The sequence below is a fragment of the Dendrobium catenatum genome, unplaced genomic scaffold (assembly GCF_001605985.2).
Source record: "Dendrobium catenatum unplaced genomic scaffold, ASM160598v2 fragScaff_scaffold_334, whole genome shotgun sequence".
NCBI classification, from domain to species: domain Eukaryota; kingdom Viridiplantae; phylum Streptophyta; class Magnoliopsida; order Asparagales; family Orchidaceae; genus Dendrobium; species Dendrobium catenatum.
In genome coordinates, this window is record NW_021318796.1 from 2601814 (window position 1) to 2625791 (window position 23978).

At 33.9% G+C, this 23978-nt stretch overlaps 2 protein-coding genes across 3 annotated transcripts; both read left to right on the forward strand.

Moving 5' to 3' along the window:
* Positions 1-823: 823 nt before the first annotated feature.
* On the forward strand, positions 824-15467 carry LOC110110743. Of its 2 annotated transcripts, none has more exons than XM_020842362.2 (3): positions 824-988; positions 12130-12224; positions 15014-15467. In XM_020842362.2, exon 3 carries the CDS (start codon positions 15049-15051, stop codon positions 15214-15216), a length of 168 nt encoding a protein of 55 aa, XP_020698021.1. In that variant the 5' UTR covers positions 824-988; positions 12130-12224; positions 15014-15048; the 3' UTR covers positions 15217-15467. The 2 variants fall into 2 exon arrangements, with proteins under 2 accessions (XP_020698021.1, XP_020698020.1); XM_020842361.2 differs by lacking the exon at positions 824-988 and adding an exon at positions 8996-9152.
* A 935-nt stretch (positions 15468-16402) lies between these two features.
* Positions 16403-22491, forward strand: LOC110110745 (UPF0014 membrane protein STAR2). The gene is made up of 3 exons (XM_020842366.2): positions 16403-16750; positions 19121-19366; positions 22076-22491. The coding sequence occupies exons 1-3, from the start codon at positions 16508-16510 to the stop codon at positions 22388-22390; spliced, it is 804 nt and encodes a 267-aa protein (XP_020698025.1). The 5' UTR covers positions 16403-16507; the 3' UTR covers positions 22391-22491.
* The last annotated feature ends 1487 nt before the right edge of the window (positions 22492-23978 follow it).

Sequence of the window (23978 nt, forward strand, 5' to 3'; positions counted from 1 at the left end):
TTCAGTTCGACTATAAGTTTGTTGAAATTGGAGTTCGGATGGTCCCATTATTAATTTTAGAAGTTTCCAACTTGATTTTGCCTCGAGATTCACACCTGATCAAGATAATTTTTTGATGATATATCAATAATTATACAAAATATTCATATAAATATAGGAGAAATGATATACTGAATATGAAAATATAAGTACAATGAAGTATTTAATTTACATTTATTTGTTAAGAATTTTTACTTAAATTTTAGGAGGATTTGCATACATGCTATTATATACTAATTTGTTTATATATCTAACACCTAAAATTTTAATATTACATATATATCATATATAGTTCACTTTTATATTAAATATGGGTGGCAGGAATGAAATATATAGATGGTGAAAATGAAATATGGATGGTATATTTGATATTAAATTAATATAAGATAATATATATGTAATATTAAAATTTTGGATGTTAGATATGTAAATAAAGTAGTATAAAGTGGTATGTATGTAAATCTGGTTAAATTGTAATATCTTATAGATATGTGTAAATTTATCTTTTTTATTCCTAAAATTTTCATAAAAATTAAATTTAAAGCTTTTTTATTAAAAATTTATAGAAATCAAGATATTAAAATTTTTTCAGAGAATGAAGCTCCGTATGGGATAGATTTTTTATTGTTTATGTAATTTTTTTTACAAAAATTTTTTAACTAAAAAATTATTTTATAAAAATAATAAAAAAACTGTCTTAAATAAAACTTAAATCTTCATTTTTAATTGAATTAATAAAAGCCTATTTATTTTTTTAGATGACTATGAATAATACAGGAATTCTCCCGAAGTTGGCATCAAGAGTCTGAGGAGCTCCTTGGTCATTCGCCGGAGTTCACTCCGCCGCCACGAGAACAGCGATTGGCGCTAACGATACCGTGGAAGTGGGAAGGAGAGCTTCTGGTCCCATCGTATACGTTTCTTCCTAACATAGGAAAGGAGAGATTCGGTGAGGTTTTCTCTTTCAATTACTTTATTTTCGAAGGTTTTTTAGGGTTATGGAAAGGGAAAGATGACGATTCTTTAAATGGAACCTGCTATTTGCTGTATATGTTGCTGGATTCCTTGTTTTGTTTCAATTTGTTGGTTACCCATTTCTTACTTCATAGTAATAAAGAGATGCAAGGTAAGGGCTTTTGGTTTTTTCCCGGGTTAGTTAATGAATACATGAAGTAGGAGAAGCTGGGTGATGGAAAAGAAGAAATTATAGCGTGTAATGATGCTGGAGGGGAAAACCTTGGTCACATGGGCTTATTGCTTTGCGTTAGACTGCTAAGGCTGTAAGCTTCATTTCTCTGTGTTGTTGCTGTAGTTGAATTTAGCTGAAATGCTGTGATATAGAATGTTTAGTTTGTAAGTTGTTGTTGAAGCTATTACTGTTATTTAGAAAATTATGGTATCGAGATATTGCTTAGAATTTGAAATTGATGATTGCGAGAAATTGAGCGTTTAAAGGATTGATATCAACTTTCTAGCTTTTTTTTTAATCTCTCCCACACACAAGTAGTTAAGTAAAATATAGAGAGTCTAATTATTTGCATGGTATATCTTGAAGGAGAAAAATCATGGGGCCTAATATAATACTTAATCTTACTAGATTTTTTTTTGAAAATTATGAAAACAGGGCTCCACCTTCAAGAAATTGCTGGGACTTCAATATAAGATGTCTTATAAGAAGTCAGATAAGTTAGCACCAAGCTCCATGATAGGTACATGCTATGTGACATGCTTGGGGTTGTTGCATGAGTTTTTTGGATTGTAGGGCATTACTTGCAGGACTTGATGTGGCATAGGTTTGGGTGTTGCACAAGCAAAGGTTAGGTGGATTTCATGCTTCTTAGTCGAGGGTTATGATGCAAGTCTTGATGTATCGATAATAGCTCTCAGGAATATGCCGACCGATAAGTTGAATATACCAAGTTGTAGATATTTGTGCCATTAGTTTATTAGTGCTGACACAAATGAAGGTTTTACAATCATATTGGAGGGATCAATTTTTAGAAGATCTATAATTTCCAATTTGTACTCATCATAAAGTGATCGCAATGATTTTCCATTTACATGGACATGCTATTGTAGGCTTTAAAAGATGCTTGCAACATTGTAATATAGTATTGGTCGTTGCTGACTAATACACTCTATAGACTCACAAGATCAATAGAAGATAGATTGAAATCTCTCAAATGAGAAAGCTCCTAAGGCTAATTAAATCTTGGGTGTATTCGAGAATAATCTCAATTAATGAGCAATGTTTGTGTACAAAAATCTTTAAGTGGTCTAAGTTTGGTCATGTTATAATTAAAAAAAGATACTATGTGGAATCTATGAAAATCAAGTTATAAGTATCTTGAGGAAAAGAGGATAGGATCTTATAGGAATTTGGGCAATAGGTTCAGAAGATATTGGAACAAGTAATAAAATGAAACTTATAACCCCACGACCACTAGAGGGATATGTGCAAATTGGGCTCACAATGCTTTATGGTGGCACTTGTCTTGACACATGAGTTAAGGGGAAAAGGAAGACACATCTAATCAAGATCTCATTGCTTTGTCATTCTAGATTGTTATTGTTCATTAACTTCTAATCCACTTAGTCAAAAAGGTAATTAACTTAATCTAATTATATGATCATTGGTAGTAACTATGAGTTTCCTCATCCAAAATTATATTGTGAACTTAGGGGAAAGGAGATATGGTGGCTTTAATTTACAATTGAGATAATGGATTTGATCAAGTTCCTTTGATTTCATCATCTGAGGTTGTTGGAGCGCTGGTATACTTAGTTAAGCGTTGACTGGAGGATCCTTATTAACACTATGCGTTACCTCATCTAAGGGTCCCTCGTAGAATTGGGTCTAGCAAATTTTAATCTCTAAGACTAACACAAGTTCTAAACTCTACGATTGACATTGGTCTTAGACACCATGATCAATTGGATTTGTAAGAATTTTCGCTTCCATTTGGTGATAAAAATGCTTACAACTGGGGCTTATAGCCTTCATTGAGGGATAAAGAAATCGATGACTGGCCTTACATATTACATGGGGAAGGAATGATGTAAAGTATGATGATGCAAGGAGAACTAGCCTAGATCTAGCATGCATATGGGGGACATGAAATGTCATGATTTTTTTGCTTTGTTTCTTAGTGTGAACCCTAGACTATATATAGAACTTACAACCATGACATGATGTAGAGCAAAAAAGTTTGTTCACTAATGAAAATATGATGTTTAGATTTTTCTTGGCTTTGGCCAAAGTTGATGTAGTCAATAAGACGAGTAGCGTCTGATTCGTTAAGTCTATGTAATTTGCTAGTAAGCACTAAGTCAAGTCGTGAATGGGATGCAATGAGTCACAAATCAAATGCATTGTATGAACTAAACTCGACAAAGAAACAAACTAAAATCTATAAGGAGTATGTGATACTATGATGCCAGATGCCTCTTTTTTTTTTACGCTAATTTAGGATTGTATGGCTAGCATGATGGTTTGATCATCAAAGTTAACCTAGTCACTTGGAAAGTAAGCATTCCGGCTCAAATACTCCTCAATCGGCCTTGTGCTGGGTATTCTCTGACCATTAAAGGGCCACACGATCATCTCAAGTTCGTATCTTCATTGGGATCTTATGTGCTAAGATCAACTAAGCTAGGATGAAATTTACTCATTTGCATCATATGTGTATGCTTGTTTGATTGAATTAAGATGTGTCATATGATTGTGTATGCTAAAAATGAGGTCAAATGTGTGGATAAAGAAAGACTCAATCTTAGTTGTGTAAGCTGGAAAATTGTATTACCCCAGCCTGGCCTTCAGGTTTGAGTAAGAAGGGTGCCAATTATCTTATGTCCTTCCACCTTTAGCATGCTGAGCTATATATTTAGGCTCAACCTTTGAATCTCTTAATTGGGGGAATCACCAATTCAATCTCCTGTATTTTGTGATAAACTTTATGTTTGGGTTTGGCCTTTGAATCTCATAATTGGCAGGAAACCAATTTGGATTTACGCATTGTTCAATTGAATTGATCTTGGGCATGGTATTTAACGTGCTTAAATTGAGAGAGGTGAGGGGACAATGCTTAGGTTTGATCTTTGTAATTGATGAACTTGGAGTGGATGCCGACTTAAACGTTGCGGTGTGTTGAATCATTTCAAAACACTCGAGATCTATCTTTAAACTTGTTGATCTTTATGTTTGTTCTCAACCTCGACATATTGACCTTGAGAGAATATAGGTCTTTATGTTCAGCCTTATGGGCTTCTTGAAACTTGAAGATGTGTAGCTTGGCCTTAGCGGTATGTTGAATCAATTTGATAACTTTACCCCTAGGCGTGTTATCTAAATCAGAGATTAGGATCAAGTTGACTCGAAGACTATTTGTGAGACCTCGTTCCCTTACTGTTCCTCTCTGACTTGGATTTTCCTCCCAGGATCGTCCGGGACGATAGTGAGATCGTCCAGGCCGATCTGTTGTAATATCAAAAAAAATCTGCTCCAGGATCGTCCAGGACGATCTGGATCGTCCAGGATGATCTGGATCGTCCTGGGACGATCAGTGGAAATTCTGCTCCAGAATGTGCCCAGATTTGCTCCAGGTAATTTTCTGTACGCATCGTCCAGGCCGATTGGCACTGTAGAAAATGTCGGCCTGAGAATAGTTCTGTGAACCGTCCAGGACGATCCAAATTCGTTTGATCGTCCTGGGACGATCTGGCGATCGGCCGGGCCGATCTGAAGATTATAAAGCTGATTTCAAAGCATTTTGAGGAGAGAGAAAATCATTAAAAATGAAAATATCAGCCGAGGAGAGAGAAAGTCACGGGATTTCGGAGAAAAATTGATTTTCGGACGACGCGGAGCCGTTTTCGTCCGAAGAGACTGTTCAGGAATTTGTTGTACGCAAGGTGAATGTCAGACGAATCCTTTCACTATTTGATTCTGGGGCATCACACTATTACTTTAATCCCTTCTTTTTTCTTCGAATCACAAGTGGGGAATCTCAAGCTCGTTCGCATTAAGAGATAGCTTGATAGACGAGCCAAGAAAGTTACTTATGTTAGTAGATGAGCTTAGTGTATGTGCTAGGATGAAGTTGACTCCCTTGTGTCAAATGTGTATGCTTGGTTGATTTAGGTAAGATGCGTGGTATGACTGCATGTGCTAAAAATATGGTTAAAAGTGTGAATCAAGATAATCTCAACCTTAGTTATGTGAGTTGGGAAATTTGCTTCGCCTAATCAACATTTTGCTTTACAAGTAAAGCTATGCCAATTCTATATTCGGTCCTCCGTGTGGGCTCCAAAAAATTCATTTTGTGTGTGTGCCCTAGTATATCCGCGCCATCAGTCTATTTTACTTTTATTTTTAAGTGTGATGACGACGATAAAGAGTTTTAACGAGATTAGGTTACAGGGGAATTTTCAGAAGGCATATTGGGTTTTAGATAAGACACTACTCAGAGATTTCGCCCTCATTTTTTGAGGAATTTTTTATATGAGTTCTGGTTTCCTATAGGCGCAAGCCCCTATAGTTAATTACCCCTCCCGATAATAGGAGAGAACTTTCAATTAAGGCTAGTCGTTAATGATGTCAAATAGGTTATAAACCCATTATATAATAATAATAATAGTTTTAGGATTTAAATTTTGAAGTTTGGAATTTAGAGTTTATCACCATAAACTTAAAACTGGTGGTGGGGGAAGTGAAGATGAGCCCGATCAAGATCCCATAGTTCTGTCATCCCGGGCTGTCATGTTCTCTAGTCTATTTAGTCATATGAGGTAGTCGACCCAACCTGACAGAAGGAACCTTGTCGGCAGCCATGAGTTGCTTCGTCTAAGAATACCTTGCAGACCTGGGTTGATGTTTATCTAAGGGGATATATCTTAATCCACCTTGGTTGACAGAGGGTTCTATGTCTATCAGATATACCCTATGATTCATCTCTCGAGGGTTTGATGCCTTTAGGGAACATACGGGCTTTGGCCGTGATCGTTATATAATGGTGCCATTTTACAGCAAAGACACCCGATCAGAGGGCATGTGCCACGTCCCTGCTGGCAAAAGACTATTTGAGGATGAATCTTAGTGATACACCCGACATGCATTTGCTCTTTGTGAGTTGGGGTTAATTTCAGATTTATCACCCGACAAATGGTTGTGAAAGGTGGATGAATTTTAATTTTAAGTTTTCAGTTGATGTATTTAATTTCAAGAATTTGGACTTTTGTTGAATTTGAGAGTTATCACCCCTCCGGTTGAGATTTCTGTCAACACGGCCATCATCGAGGTTACATTAAGGTCACTTGTATTTTTGTAGGATTTTGGGAGGCATTTTGTAATTCAAGTCGTGTCAACTCCAGTCCTTTCTAGGAGGAGGATGAAGTTTAAATATTAGATTCGCGCAACATTCTCGAATTGTTAGATTTGAGACTTAAATGTAACAATTGGAGCACATGCGGGTTATAACATTTAACCCAGCGCAGCATTCTTGAATATTTGTGTTTGTAACTTTAATAGGTTTGTCATAGCACATGCAAGGTGTTTATTTAGTTCGAATGATCATATTTAATACATAATGGACATTTTAAAATATTTAAATATGATCCATTACGCAAGTGATTTTGCTTAGAAAATAGCCCGGAATTTCATTTAAGGGCCTATTCACCTTTTGTCCGCTTTTACACATGTTGCGGATCTAGTGGTATATGAATATTTTTTAATGAATTCATAATTTTTCTTGGAGTGAAATATTTTAGCAAGTCAGAGTCAAGTCCTGAACTTAATACATTTACACACAATCAAATAAATATAACCTCATGATATCTATAGATATCTTGAATTAGCAAGTAGTCATTAAACCTTTAATCACCGTGGCATAGCTTTTAGCTTTTTAGATCAACACAATCAAATGAGTTGTCTAGTGTATTTGAATCAAAGGTGACATCTCCTGGCATTGACATAACCCTTTGAATAGATCTTCTTAAAACTATTGTTTATCTGTTAGGAGATATTTATCCAATAGAAAGAGTCTAAAGACAGCTCCAAGGTTCTTAGTTTGAATAGAATTTCTCAAATTTCTTAAAGAACCATCTTCAATCATACATTGCTAAGACAGATAGAGATGCAGGATAAATGTTTTCAATCAAAGACTATAGTGGCATGATCTTGATTTGGCTAAAAGATGCATCAAATCAATATGCTTTGATTTCATGTAATCTCAAAAACATTGTTTTCAAATTTTTTTTTCTTGAATAATCAACTTAAGTCAAAATCAGTTGTTAGTTTCCTTGATTTTTTTTTGAAACAAGATTGTGTCACTTGTCATTAGCACAAGTTACCTTATAAACCATTAGTAGGTGCACTATCAATTGTTTAATGGTTTAGACAAATGAAAATACTTTACCTTCCTCTCATTTTATAGATTCTAATTAATTAGAAATTCATGCTTGATTTGAGGGTTTAGACCCCAATAAAAAATCCTATCCTTTGTAAACCATTTTGTGACATTCTTGAGTTACATGGGGTTACTCATAAAAATGAAATTTTGTATCAGCATTGTCTATAGTAAGTGTGTATTAATACAAGGACTAATGATTTTGCGTTACTATATTTCAAGCATAAGTATTGTTGCACCACCAATCACTCTTATAAAATAATGTTTTGATAAATTATGTCTCTCAAATTCGAGCATAGTATGTTTCACAAAAGTATGCTGCAAATAGGGGTGTCAATTTCGGGTCATGGGTCGGGTTTGGGTTGAACCCGGAACTGACCCGGCACAATTCGAGTCAACCCAAACCCGACCCATTTTTATAAACGGGTCGATTTTTTGGACCCAAACCATACCCGCTTTGGGTTCGGGTCAACCCGACACGACCCGCTAAATTGAATTTAACGGGATGAATTCGAGGGCTACAGCTTAGGACGTCGATAACTGCGGACGAAATCGGACTCAATGGACGTTGGAAACGACGATAGAATGTCGGAAGGCCTGGAACAGGACTAGACAACGACGGAATGGGAGCCCAGTCGGCACGGCGGCAGTGGAAAATGCGACGTCGAGTCAGCAACTGACCGACGACATGCGAAATTTTAAAGTCTGAACAGACTGAGCCTTTGAGGGCATGCGAACGACAGTTTGTCTGGAGTCTGGACTCTCGTGGACAGCATAAGGTGAAGGGAAAGAGACAATTGATGGCGAGAATTCGGGATGACGCGGAGTCGTCAATCGCGGACGTCTGACTGATGCGATGTGATGAGACAAAGAAGAGAAGTGGATGGCGGAGCTGACGTGACAAGGGATGATACGGACCGCGAACGGCTGAGCTGATTGGGTTTTCGGGTCAGTCCGGGCCAATATTAGGTTTCCGGGTCAACCCGGACTCGACCCGTTTTTTCAAACGGGTTGAAAACTTTAACCCGAACCGGACCCGTTTCGAGTTCAGGTTGACCCGAACCCGAAAATTTCGTGTTGGGTTAGGGTCGGGTTTTCGGGTCGTGTCATATATTGACACCCCTAGCTGCAAAGATGTTGAGTGCTATTTTTTGGTTCAAAATTTAACTTAAGTCCTTTATATTCATCAATTTAAGCTCAGATCATTTTTTCTTTATTTTTAAATTGATTAAAAAATAATAAAATTTTATTTTTTTAATCAATTATGTGAGGGTCATTTAAGTATTTTTCAATCTTTACAAAATTTTGGCTAACTCCATGGTTTTCGAGTAAATTTCGGCAGTCTTCCGGCGTCCCCTCCTCGATGCTGGGAATTAAGAGAGTGCTCGACTCGGCCGAATTAAATCGACAGCGAGGAGATTGGTAGAGCGAATCGATCCCATAAAAAGGTCTTCAAGTCTATATATATATATATATATATAAATTAATATAACATAATATTATATAAATAAATATAATATTATATTATTTATATTATATAATTTGGAGGCCGGTCTAAGCAGTGAAGGTTGGCGGCAGTCGGTTAGGGCAGTGGCGAAAGAGGCCGATCGGAAGTTGTGTGCGGCTTGGGCTTCTTTCGTCTGAGGTGAGTCGACGGTCGCAACTCTAGGGCACGACCGGAGGTTGGAGGCGCAGCAGAACGATTGAGAGGTAAGTCCTCGATCTTCCTTGCTTGCGTTTTTTTTTTGTCGTTCTGAGAGCGTTTCTATGTGCGACCACTGTGCGAGATCGCGGGTAGTCTGTCGTGGACTGAGGTGGTTTCTGCCCTAACCGTGGGGTTAGGTTGCTATGTTGTTACGGGTCAACACTCCGTTCTTCGGCATGTTGAGCTATATGTCTAGGATCAACCTTTGAACCTCATAATTGGGGGATTACTAATTCAATCTTCGATCATTTGTGTTAAACTTTATGTTTAGGTTCAGCCTTTAAATATCAAAACTGGTAGGCAACCAAATCGGCTTTACGCTTTTATGAACTATTGAGTTGTATAAAACTTGGGCTTGATCTTTGACATGCTTAACTTGAGAGAGGCAAGGGAAATGTTCTGTTTCGATCTTTGTAATTAATAAACTAGGAGTGAAAGCTGATTCAACCATTGGAGTGTCTTAAATCTTTTCAAAAGATTTGTGATTGATCTTTGAACTTGTGGAACTGTAGTCTTTTAGACTTGTTGAAATTTGAAGGGGTGCTAGATTGGTCATAGGGGCTCGTTGAATCAACCCAATAACTTGACCGGTAGGTCTGTGAGCTGACTTAAAGATTAGGATGAAGCTGAGTTGAAAACTCCTACTTCAATTTTTTTTCTTTTCTAGAATCTCAAGAGGGTAAAAATCAAGCTCGGATCTCCATCAACATGGCATTAACATATACCTCTATAAACGAGCCAAGAAAGTTCCTTAAGTTAGCATATAAGCATAGTATATGTGCTAAAATCAACTAAGGTAGGATGAAGTTGACTTATGTCAAATCTGTATGTTATTAATTGTGTTAAAATGCATCATATGATTGCGTATACTAATAATGAGGTCAAATTTGTAAATCAAACAAAACACAACCTTAGGTTTTGAAGCTAGGAAATTTTATTTCCCCAACTCGGCTTTCATGTTTATGAATAAGAAGGGTACCAATTCTATCTTTTGTCCTTCCAGCTCGAATTGTCCTTCCAGCTCTGACATGCTGAGCTATATGTTTAAGCTCAACCTTGAACCTCATAATTGGGGAAATTACCAATTCAATTTTGATCTTGTGTGTTAAACTTTGTGTAGGTTTGGCTTTTGAATCTCAGAATTGGTAGGTAACCTATTTGGCTTTATGGATTATTGAACTGGATAAATCTTGGGCTTTTTCTTTGGCACGTTTAACTGAGAGAGGTGAGAGGGCAATGTTCAGGTTTGATCTTGGTAATTGATGAACTAGGAGTAGATGCCAACTCAACCACTGAGGGCAATGTTCAGGTTTGATCTTCGTAATTGATGAACTAGGAGTAGATGCCAACTCGACCACTGAGTTGTGTTGAATCTATTCAAAACACTCGACATTCATCTTTGAACTTGTTGAGCTTTATGTTTGGGCTTATCCTTGACATGTTAACCTTGAAAGAATTTTGGTCTTCATTTTTAAATTTTTGGGCTTGTTGAAATTTGAAGTGGTGGTAGCTTAATTGTAAGGGTGTGTTGAATCAACTCGATAACTGGACCAATAGGTGTGTGATTTCAAAATTCTTGCAAACTCAGCCCTAAAGCTTGTTGAACTAAGAGTTAACCTTCAAACTCAATCATTGGACTTAGTGAGCATTATGCTTAGGCTCAGTTCTCAGACTGTTTAGTTAAATGAGTTGACTTGAGTTGTTAAAAAATTGGTTTGCAGAGATTTATGTTTGGGTTTTGATATCTTAAATCTAATCGAAAGATTAAACCAGAACACTATAATTTGCGTCACTTCACTTTTACGAAACTTTGAGTTTTGATGATCCAATCCAATCAAATGACTAAACTAGAGAGGATTCATATAGGCGATCCAACCCAATCAAATGAACAAACTAGAGAGGATTCATATAGACTTGTGTTTAGGTTTTATTAATTTCGACTCAGCTTGTAAGGAGCTTAATTGGGGAAGATATTTCGATTAAAAGTTGACTTTGGTAACTTGGGCCCATTCAAGCGACAAAATCAGGGAGGATATATATTTTGTGTTTAAGTTTTGTTATTCTAGGCTCTGTTTGTGAGGAGAGAAGTTGGGGAAGAAATTTGAATCTACATTTGAGTTTAATTGAACTAGATTCAACTTGTAATCATGTTAAACATGGGATTGATTGTATATATGATCTACACTTAGGTTTTGTTGACTCAAACTTAGCTCAAAATTGAACTAAATTGGGAACTAAGTGTATATGCCAAGCAAAAATATTTCCTTATTCACACAAAGGAGTTTGTAACACCAGGAAAAAGTACACCACAATCATTACATTAAAGAAACAATCCACAAGGAATATTATTATTAACTTCAATGTAAATAATTTTTTAAGTGCATTGTCCACCAAAGAACAATATGATATAATGATAACATTTATTTTGAATGAAAAGAAAAACCAAAACTTGAAGGGGGCATCTTTATGCATAGTACTTCTTAAGTTAACACCTATTGATGGTAGGCATTGAATGGTGTTTTCATTGATAATGAATTGATAAGATTCACCTTCTTATGCTTATTCTATAATGAAGTAACCTTTTCAAGTAGGTTTGAACTTTTCACATTTGCGGCAATGTGCTATTATAAGTCTGGGTAGGACTAGCACACCCTTTAAAATTGTGAAAGTTCTAGGAATATCCTGTTCTTGAAGAGGTTCTTTTGGGTGAATAATATTTTTATATTTCAATACCCAAAGCTATTTGAAAGGCCTCTTCAAATGAGTTGATACTAGGGCTAGTCATCTATCTTTTGAGTTTAGGTCTTAAGCCAATTCTAAATCTACAAAGCATTGTTTTTGGATCCTTTGTAGTTTCAGAATTTAACAACACTTCTTCAAATTTGTTCATAAATAATTTACAGTCATAATTTCTTGTTTATTCTCTAAACCTATTGGGATCATCCTCATCACCTGAAATATTTTTACTTGTGCCTCGTGAAGGGTACAAAGATCAAATATAGCCAAGACCCGTGCGGTAAATCTTCCATAGCAACTGGGCGGGTTCTCATCGGGCAGTCAATCTTGGTTATATACGAGTAAGTTTCTTCTTTTAGTAACAATTTCTTTTTAAATCATGTCATGATAGGTTATGGCTTAAGCGTTCTCATTATTGTTCTATGCCTATCTAATACCTCTTTGCTTGACCAAAAAGTTTTAGTTTCTCAAATTTAAATGCATAATTCTTTTTATAGTTTATCAATCAAAGAAATTATACATAGCCTTTACCTAATTAGATAAAGCTTTAGGATATATTCTCCTTGTAAGCGACATTATTATTATCAACCTCAATTTTCCTTGTTATGACCTCATTATATTATAGGGTTGTCGACTTGTCGTTAATGGTTATCATAATTTTCATTGGTGAAGTCCTCGTAACATCTATCATGATTATTTCTTTAATGGTGAGTTTTACGTCTCCTAATGGTGGTATTAATACATTCCTCATTTTGTTTAGACTTTTTATCTATCATGGTGGTATTAATGATGAGTTTTATGTCTCCTAATATATTACTCTAGGGTATTAACTCATAATTTTGGCAAAAGTATGCCACTTGTAATTTCTGGGAAGTAATAACTTTGTACATTAGTAGAGAATTTAATGATCGCCCAAAATTTGGAATTTTATCAGAAAATATTGGTGAATGATAAAATTAACAATTAATTAAGTTCACACTTTAAAGAATAAAAATATTGCATGTATTACACTTAATTAAATTTCAACGATCACGTAAAACAACAATTAATCAATTAAAAAAACAAGAATAATATTAGAAATTACTCGAAAAGAAAGAATTATACCTCACATTTGTATGAGTCTTCCCCTTAACACCTATAAAATATTAAAAAAACTCACATCCAGCAAGTACGCTTTCAAGAGAGGGATCTCGAAATTTCATTTAATATGCATTGTTCAAAAATGTAACGGAAATCTAATTTATACTTTTTAAATGACCTTAAATAAGATGCTATGCAAAATCTATAGGAATTAACTAAAGAACAACTAGTTTCAGTTAATTTGAACTTTAAAATTTCTCCATAATTCAATTCCTAACTTGCATTAGGAATCCAATAAAAATAAGAAATAATTTATTATAAAAAGAGAGGTTGTAGAGGAGCAAGAGTGGTTAAGGCAGTGTTGTTACTGTTATTAGTAGCAGAGTACAACATCAACTTCAACATCAAGCCTTTGTGCCACTACGTGTGGTAGGCTACATGAATCCTTTTTCTCCATTGTGTCATGTTAAAAGTTAAATTCTCGTTTAAATCTAATAAAGAAAGATTATTTCTAATATTTTCTAACCAAGTCTTTTTAGGTCACTCTACTTTTTTTAACATAAGTCAAATCTAATACCTCTACTTTCTTAACCGGGTCATCAGAAGGCCGTCGTTTTATGTGACCAAATTATCTAATGCGACTCTCTTTAATCTTATCTTCCACTGGCGCTATTCCAACCTTTTCACGTATATGCTCATTTCGTATCATATATCTAAGGGTAAAGCCACTCATCCACCTAAGCATCCTCATCTCTGCAACACTTAACAACAAATTTGCAGATGAGCTCTAGGGCAATGAGTGAGAGGATGGCTATGGTAGAGCAAAACTAGAGGTGGAGAGTAGATTTGTCATTGTTGGAGTATCACAATAAATTATATGATGGGTTCATCCCATCATAAAATTGATCAACAAATCCCTTGTGAATCAATTGATTGTGTTGTGATCTTAATCAACTCTATTAATCTCATTGAAATTTAATTTTGAAAGGTTACAAACTATTTCTAGAAACTAAAGATTATTATAATTGTGTTATGTGAATGCCAGTGTAAATTATTAATTTCTTTTTTGTTTGATTTTGTTTTTCCCATGTAGTGGGATAAATACTTGATGTTATTGTTATTGTTTGATTTTATTTATTTTCTCTTATTGACTAAAATGGTTGACTGAGTTGATCGAGATGGTTATTATGTTGGGTTAAACTTACATTTGATTAGTTTCAACTTAAATGTATCAACAATTCTAGCTGATTAAGTTGTGTTGCCTAATTTTTCTTGTCCTACAAAAAAACAAGATGCTCAGATTTAGGCTTCATTTTGGGACGGCTTTCTTACTACTTTTTAAAGAATTTAAAAGCAGTAAGAAAGTTATCCCAAACGAAACCTTAGTCGCAGATGATTTTGAGAATTTGAGGGCTATTTCATTAAAGTAGTTTTGAAAATTTTATTATATTTTCAGTTGCTTAGATTATTCTTTATGAAGAGGAGAGCATCATCGAGAAATTTGAGTTGTAATTGCACAAGTTGCGCAAACTTTAATAAAATTTTGTATTTTTTGCATTTATTTTTTTTGTATTTTCTATTAATGTTAGCTATCTTTCTTTGAATGGGGTTTTGCCTATTCCCAAACCTGGTTAAGGCTTCAGGCTGTGTTGTGTCAACCATAAGTATAACTTCATAGTTACCATTCCAATAATTTTGTGCAAAAAATTATGTTCTGATTTATTCTGCCGTTGATAGCTTTCTGTATGATACTTTTTTTCTTGGTAAATTAGCTCTGTTGCAGATTCAAATGGATTCTCTAATAAATGAAAATTTGATAGCAGAATGTCTTTAATCAGCCTGCTTTGTAGTCCAACTTACAGTGATTTAAGCTTCGTTTGGGACAGCTTTTTTTCTGCTTCTTAAAGCGGATTTTTAGTACAAAAAATCCGCTTTAAGAAGCAGGAAGAAAGCCGTCACAAATGAAGCCTTAATGCAGTAATAGCTTGTCTTGAATCAGCCTATTGTTCATCATCTGTCTCAACAATCATATTCTTCTTTGAATTGGCAGCAAAAGATTTCTTCTTCCGAGGCGTGCAAATTGAGATGGGGATATTCACGAATAGCTTCTCATTTTTAATGGGAATTGGCTGTGGAATCTTTGTTGCTCAGAACTATAATGTCCCAAACATAAAGAAGCTTTTCAAGGAATGGTCTTCAGAAGCAAAACACATTGAAGAAAGTTACAGAAAGCCAAAGAAAGATGACAAATAGTCATTGAATTTTTTACTTGTCTGTCACATGATTTTTTAAAGGTAAATTAACTTAGGATTCGTTTGGTACGGCTATGTTGCTGCTTTTTAAAATAGTTTTTTATTTAAAAAAATTAAAAATTTTGTACTAGAAAGTTGCTTTAAGAAGCAGTAAGAAAGTCGTCCAAAACGAAACCTTAGGGTTCGAGTAAAAAACTGAATGCAAAAATTATTATGAAATTACTGTGAACAAAATAAAAATTTTTGCTAGTATTATAGATTTTTTTTTTGAAAAATTATTGTGAAGGCTCTACAGGTTAGCAGAAATATAATTTAGCAGGTCAAAAAGTATTCACATACTTATCATAATTCAGTTGATTTAGATTTCTTTTGGTAAGTTGCTGGAGAAAGTAAATTTTCAGTATAAAAATTTATTTAAAATAATGAAAAAATAAGAATCAAACAGAATTATGTTTATGATGTAAACAATAAAGTAATAAAAAACTTTTCCAAAGAAAATCTGGATCAATTAAAAATGATATATTTATTGCACTTGTAGCTAAATACTTTCTTATAATTACAAAAAAAAGTTAAAATTCATTGCATTCTCCTATAGTTTTACTTCAAATTTATTTTTGTTGTGTTTTCTATCTCCATTTTTTAAAACAAGCTTAAAATCAGTAAAATTTGGATTTAAATGTAATGGCTAATGTTTTCAATAGAGTTGTTTGAAAATATTGCATTCTAAATACCCTTTTATTTATATATGGAAAAATAAATATTATTATTTTTCATCAAAAGATTAATTTTTACAAGATTAATAAATTGGATTATTTTGAATAATTATTTTGCTAGAGATGGGCTATCATTTATATATAAGAAAAGAAGGGTAAATAACAAATTTTATAAATTAAAGTGATAGAAATGAATTTTAAAATTAAAAAATAAATAAAAGGATGGTCATGTGTATAAACCCTCTAACAAAATTTAGTGGTTCTTTGATATACTTTTATTTAAAAAAAAATCATAAATATATTATATAAATGATAGCTAAGGTTTAAAATATAATTGATTTTTAAATAATATTTTATAATAATAATTTAAATATATTATTTTGATAATAAATGTTATTATTTGAAAAATATTGAACCGAATATTCCAATAACCCCTTGGCCTTCGTAGCCTCCCCTGGATGAGCTCGCCTCATCACTAGCTTCCATAAACACCCTTCGCCATCGGCCGGAGAATGTACGTCTCGACATCTTTTTCGAGTCCTTCCCGATTTGGATTCGAGGGAGGAGGACGACGGCGACATGGAGGTATACGATTCTTCCTTCTGGTCGGAGTTTCTGCGTGGCATGCTGAAGCCGGCTGCGGCGACGGCGGTGGTGGCGATGGCGGTGGCGCTTTCCTTTGTGCAAAGGCTGGGACTGGAGTGGGAGATGGTGTATTCTATCGCCCGGACTTTCCTTCAGCTTTCCGTTATTGGATTCGTCCTTGAGTTTATCTTTACGCAGAAGAATGCTGGATGGATCGTGCTTGCCTACTTGTTCATGGTCAGGCTTCTCTAGATTTCTGTTTTAGATGATTGGTTGTTTACTTATTTCGACTTTGATGAGGATTTAGGACTGGAAATGTAATGTTTCCGACTAGATCATGGGGACTAGGGAGTTTATTAGGCCCATTTGGATTTAGAGTCACCTTATCTGAGCCTTGTGAGCCTGAGTGCAGTAGGTTGCTATCTCAATTTAGTGATTTGGCTTGAAGAGGTGGATATGGTTGAACTAAAGAGAATCTGATGCAGTATGAAAATCCTGCGTAACCACTATAGCTCCCAAGCAATCTTGAAAAAAAAAGTACAATCCAGCTTAGCGGGTAAGAACATGAATACCCTTGTTGTGTGCCAGAAGATCTTCAATGCCCCTAGGTTTTGGATTGGAGGATCGTGTTGAGTTCAACACTTTGTTTTGCACACAATCACCTGAAGCAAAAGGTTAGCAGGCCAACTCTCGGATTTTTTTACCTGAAAGAACCTCTAGTAGTCAAATAAGTGATTGAATTAGGAAGCGAATCAGTTAAAATCGATTCAACATAGTTTATCCTTTGGGATGAAATAATTAGAGAGTGGAGAGCCCTTTACCTTGCCCTTGCCCTCTTTGGGGGTATTTATAAGTGCTTGAATGACGGTGCTTTGGTTTATTGGAAAATTATATGGTGGATTAATGAGTTCTCTTTTGAGATTTATGCCAAACTAAAATTCTCTTTGATCGAGGGTCAATTGAAAGGTGCAAACTTTGCCTGTTACCTTTGATCTTCTTGTTGGATCCTTGCGCTTCTAATGACGATGAAGTTCCTAGTCCTTGAGATTAGTGCTGATCGATATCTAAATCGAATGGTCAAATCTATACCAAAGATTTTTATTGGTGCCAACAACGATCTAAATTAGATGATTGGGTTTATGCTGATATTCTGAAATTAGTTCTAATCATATGCTTCATCAAGATTGATTGATGTGGTCGAACATTGCAAGAGCTTAAAAAGACTGTTGCGTTATATAAACCTCATTGCATTAAGTTCACTTGAGCATGAGTTATGAAGTTCTTCGTCGAATGGTTGAAACTAATTTAGCATATGGGTGGTAGTTGCATATAACATATGAGTGGTAGTTACAAAATTTATAATTTCCAAAACATTTTAACTTGTTTCACTATATTTTGTTTTGAGTATAGCTTCATTCCATGATAAGAGTATTTAGGTCAGCTAAGTTTGTACATCCTCTATTGTAAACTATCAGGCTAAGGCTAATATGAAACTTTGTGATTTTGAAGAGTGATAAAATTCCCTCTCACATAATTTGAAGAAGTTGAATAAGTAGCTTTATCTTGCCTCGTAAAAGTAAAGAGAGAAACTTTTAAACCCTAAATATAAGTTTTTAAACCTATTTTTTTAACTGGTTGCTAAACATTTTTATTAGGCCACAGATGAATAAACAATAGAATTGAGGATTGTATGATAAAGTAACTAGGACAATTAAGTTGTTGGGAAATGGACAAAACCTAATTTAAACGTGGAGAGTGAAGAAGAATAAAATCATAGATTAAAAAAAAAAAAAGAATAAAATCATAGATGATCAAGTGGTCAGCATGCAAAAATGTATATAATTTATAATGCCTTATCCAAATGATGTTTGTGTCTTTATGTAATTTTCATTGATTTTCTTATGGTTTTGATTGCAGATAATTATAACTCTATTTCCTCAGATACAAGATAGAAATGACGCCCTCATTTTTAACAAGAAAAATTAGCCAATTGAAATAAAGTAAAATTCTCATAACATTTTTATTGAAATAACCTGCAAATATTGGCTCTCACTTTGCATCACACTCTCACGGCTACCTTAGTGGTAAGGTCGAACCATGGTTAAGTTTGTATAATGTGTTCTCTTTGAAGGACAAAAGTTAATTAGTTAAGTGCAATGACTTATCATAAGCCCCAATTAAACAGGTGGTCTGAGCGTGCTAAATTAAGACCTCATTTGTTTCGGTATTTTTTAATCTTTTTAATTTAGAAACGGCGAAATTATTTTTGTGTCGCTGTTTGGATGGGAGCTTTTATAGAAATGCTTTTTAGGGAAACTTCATTTTTCTACTATTTTGAGAAGTTTTTTGATATTTGATTCTCCGTTAGAAAACTCTATTCTCTTAACCAATGTTTCTAAAACTACCTTTTACAAAAGGAGAGGAAAAACCAAACGAAGCCTAATTGTGATCAATTTGTCTCTTGCATGTTGTTGCAATTGCGGTTGAAATTGTACTTCTCGTTTAAGTCGAGTGCATTGACACATCACCTTAATTATTCCTTTACCTTGTCCACAGATTAACCCAACTGTTCCACATCTTTTGATACATCTACTGTCCATTTTGCAGGTTTTAGTTGCTGGGTATACAGCAGGCCAACGTTCTAAGCATGTTCCTCGTGGAAAGTACATAGCAGGGGTATCCATTTTGGCTGGAACATCATTAACTATGCTCTTGCTTGTTGTGCTGAATGTTTTTCCCTTCACGCCACGTTACATAATCCCAGTTTCAGGCATGATGGTTGGTAATGCGATGACTGTTACTGGAGTTACCATGAAGAAGCTTCGAGAAGATCTCAAAATTCAAAAGAACCTGGTTTGTCCTGCTCTGTTTATTATTTAAGAAAATGATTATAGCTTGCTGCATAAATCTCTTTCGTACAAGACCTTTGATTGCCATTCGATTCAGTTTGAAAACTGAATTGATTTTTTGCTCAAATTTTGCTTGTATTGATCCAAATGAAATGAGGTGAGCCAGCATCAAATTTCTGGATATGATCTTCATGCTACTTTTGAGTTGAACCTAGCCGATTTGAGATCAAACCAAGTTCTGCATATACCTAAATTCATATTAAATATATTTTTTAGGAAATTTAAAATGAGATAAATAAATTATTTCGAGCTAGCTCAAAAATTAGGCTGATTCTAGCCAAACTAACTCGAACTTGAGTCATCTTGATCTATTGGTTGATTTTGAGCCCGCTTTTATATATTTAAGTTGAAACTGGATTGGCTCTCGAATTCGGATCACTCGCATCCCTAATTGACATCATTAAAATAAAAAAACATATTTTGTTTTTACACATTGTATCATCTCTTTGATAATTTATATCTCAAAACATATTTATTTTCACATATTCTAATAAACTACTTAGATTGAAGGTACTCTATTGACGACCATGGGACCTATTGCACTCGCTCATACCCCTTATTGTGGAACCCGCATACCTACCAATCATAGTAGGGATCCTTGGGCACACAAATTAATGGCTTTTAACTCTTTGATTGCCTCGCTTAAGGCCCATGAATTATAATTTTGAGAGGAAATCTTATAACATGGAGAAGCAAGAAGCAACTTATTATTTCAAGATCCAGTGTTGTATATGAATTCAAAACAATTGCCTAAGGTATCATGAGCTTGAATGGATAAAAAATAATTTTAGCAGTTTTAAAAATTAGAAGAGAAGAGCTTAAGATGTACTATGACAATAAATCTACCATGAGCATTGTTCACAAGCTAGCATAGCATGATTGTTCCAAACAGGTGTAGGTATAACGCTATTCATTTCATAAAAGAGAAATTAGAGATTAGATTAATTTGCATTTCATATCTTCCAATAGGAATTTAATTTGCTAGCATATTCACCACAGCACTTTATAACTCCCCTTTCAAAAATATTATAAGAAAATTTAGAATGGTAGACTTATACCATCTAGCTTAAGGGAGAGTGTTGAAAACTATGGGACCTACTACCCCCGCCCTCTTATGATGAGACCCGCGTGTAGGAATTCTTGGGCATATAGATTAATGATTTTGAACCCTTAGATTGTCTCGCTTAAGCCCTCGGTCGCAACCCATGTGCCCCATAGCTGCTGGTGCCTTTAGGGGTATTCTCCTATTTTATTTATATTGTATAGTTAGTTTTGATTTATTCTCATATCTAAGACTCTTCACTATATTAGAAACGGGAAGCTATAAAATTTTTAGATAGTCCTTTCATATCTTCGTATTTTTCTTCAGACTCAATTACCTTTGATCTGATTTTTTGTAGTTATACAAACGTAGTAAACTTTACCAGCTAGTGGTCAGTCCATGTTTCTAGCTTTCTAAATTTGATGACTTATATTTATGCTGTTTTCCTTTTCTGTTTAGTTAACAATCCAATGTTTTCAAGATGAGACCCTTTTGCCAAGATAGGCATTTGTCTTACACTCTCACTGCTACATCCCAGACCTGATTCTTATTTTTACTGCAAGTCTTGGGAATAAGTGAAACATAATTTAATCAATGAGAGCGAAAAAGAATATAAAATAAAAAAGGATCGATTTATTAAAAATTATGTGATTTTGTACAACTTCATATATCCAATTGATGATTATATTATGCTGTTAATTTTGAAGATGTTATTAGAGTTTGATTGTGAAAATTGTAGTTGTCATTAGGATTGTAAATAAACTGAATCGCGCCAAGTATTGTCTTATTGAAACTTCTTTAGTTATTTTCATATGGAGTTAGAGTCAAACTTGAACATGGCCTAAATTGTAAAATCTTGTTCAACTTTGTTTATTTGTTTTTTTTTTAATACAGTTCAAAGCCACAGTCGAGCTTTATTGTGTTCAACTAATTATTTATTTGATGCTAATGATTTAAACATAAAACCTAATTAATACATAGAATTATATTTATAAATTTTAATAAAAATTGATCTAATCCCTCCTCTAGATCTATTATTACTAAAATTATATTCCATATATTCAGTTTTTGATATACTCAAACGAATGTCTTTAGATTCTAAGGTTGACCTCTATAATTCAAGTTTACCTTCGACTCCCTCTCTAGTGTTATCAATAAGAAGAATATCGTCAGCAAAAAGCATACACCATGTATCATGAAATTAACTATTAGGATTAAAAAATGATTTAGGTTTGAGATTATTTTTTTATTGCCTTACTTTTCATACCATAATTATAATTTCTATTTGGTCTTTTTTTTTTTGCTACTTTTAAAAAAAAATTGTATTATAAAGTTGCATTCTTCAATAATACCCTTAAAAATTTATTTTCTTTATAACAACTTCACAAAATAATAAGAAAATTATCCCGAACGAAGTCTTATGCTTTGTTGGGGATAATTTTCTTATTGCTTTCTAAATCAACTTTTTAATAAAAAAATATTTGTACTAAAAAATTATTTAAAAAAACAGTATAATCGTACCAAACGAAATCTTAATCAGATAAAATTCAGAAAACAAAATGCTTCATTACTTCAACTCAAGATTACTAAACGTTTGCTCTATTTTAACAGGTGGAGACAGCGCTTGCTCTTGGTGCAACACCACGCCAGGCCATTTTTCATCAGGTGAAGAGATCTCTCATCATTGCATTATCCCCTGTTTTGGATAATGCCAAAACAGTAGGCCTTATCTCTCTTCCAGGTGCTATGACCGGACTCATCATGGGTGGAGCTTCTCCCCTTAAAGCTATTCAGCTCCAGATTGTTGTCATGAATATGGTAATTGGTGCCTCTACTGTTAGCTGCGTTATGTCAACTTATCTGTGCTGGCCTTCCTTCTTCACCAAAGCTTATCAGTTAGAGTATAAGGTATTCAATGAAGATTAGGTTAAGGCTTCGTTTGGAACGATTTTTTTATTGCTTCTTAAAACAGTTTTTTAGTTTAAAAATTAAAATTTTTATATTAGAAGGCTGCTTTAAAAAACAATAAGAAAGCCGTCCCAAACGAAACCTAACTTTAGCTTATAGATTAAGGTTTTGTTTGTGACAGCTTTCTTTCTGCTTCTTAAAGTGACTTTTTAATACAAAAATTAAGTTTTAAGAAGCAATTACAAACGAAGCCTAATTTATGACTCTGATTTTATTTGAGATAGCTTTCTTATTCTTGTACTTAAGACGTTGCTTGTATGGACTATGATTTTGCATTTGTTTCTCTATGAAATTTCTCTTGTTGATATAGTTTGGAATGGATTATATCACCAAAAATCTACTTAAGAAAATTACATAAGGATATTCTATGTAGAATGTGGTAGGATGGCTTTAAAATTCTGTAATGTGTGAAAAAATTTATGATTTTTTCTTATTTATAGATTAGAATTCAGATATATCACCGATTTCATCAATATATTTTGAAGTTTTTTTTTTTTCATATTTTAAATTAGAGAAAAATTAGATAGAGATTTTTTTGCCAAAGTTTTGGTCATGGTAGATTCTAAATCTCTTAAGGGGCTTTTTGATTTGTCACATTTAGGATGTTAAGTATTTTAAATATAGAAGTTTTGAAAATATTAATGTTTGATTTAAAGTATAAAGAATGCAGAGTGTAAAATGAGTGTATTCTAAATATGCTAGTTAGTGTATTTGGGTGTATTTAAAATTCTTCATATTTGGGCGATTTCTAAATACATCGCTACTGCACTGTCGTTGCCATTTGTTGGCCATCGTCGTCGCTGTCAACCAATGCTGCCTCCCCTACCGAAGGGTCTCTGCCCTCTATCAGCTGCCTCCCTCTACTGCCAGGCGCCACTCGCCACTGCTAGCCACGATCTTTTTATATTTAACATTATATTCATCTTATTTCAAATCAAACAAAAAAATAAAGTTATGCACTCTTTTTACACTCATTTAAACAACTTAAAAGTATTTTTTTTTTTACATTGCATTCTTTTTAAACAAATAGCCCCTAAATTTATTTTGACGTGAATAAAATATATAAATAATAAATCTATTATTTTAGTACACATTTTAAATTAAATTCAAGAGTTTTAAAATAACAATGCCCATATTTATTGTCATCACCCAATTTTTTTTTCCTTTCGCATGCAGACTAAATTTACAGGAAATTATCATTGATTTTTTAGTAGTATTATCTCAATTAAATAAATAAAAATTAATTTTTTTACTATTATTTAGGCCATTGTGTAAATTATGGTATTGAACCAAACTACTACAAGTGTAAAAGATCATTTTAGACAAATTGAAAATACTGAATAAATAAAAAAAATCAAAAAAAGTAATAATTTTGCCATTTTATTCACTATTTAAAAATATTAACCCACACTTTAAACTCAAAATTGGAGCATCTAATGGAACCCTAATTTTTTTTTAATGATCATGTTGAAATTATCAGCTATTTATTTTTTTAAAGTGACTTCACATATTTAACATTAATCGCAAAAATCTATTAAAGGTCTCC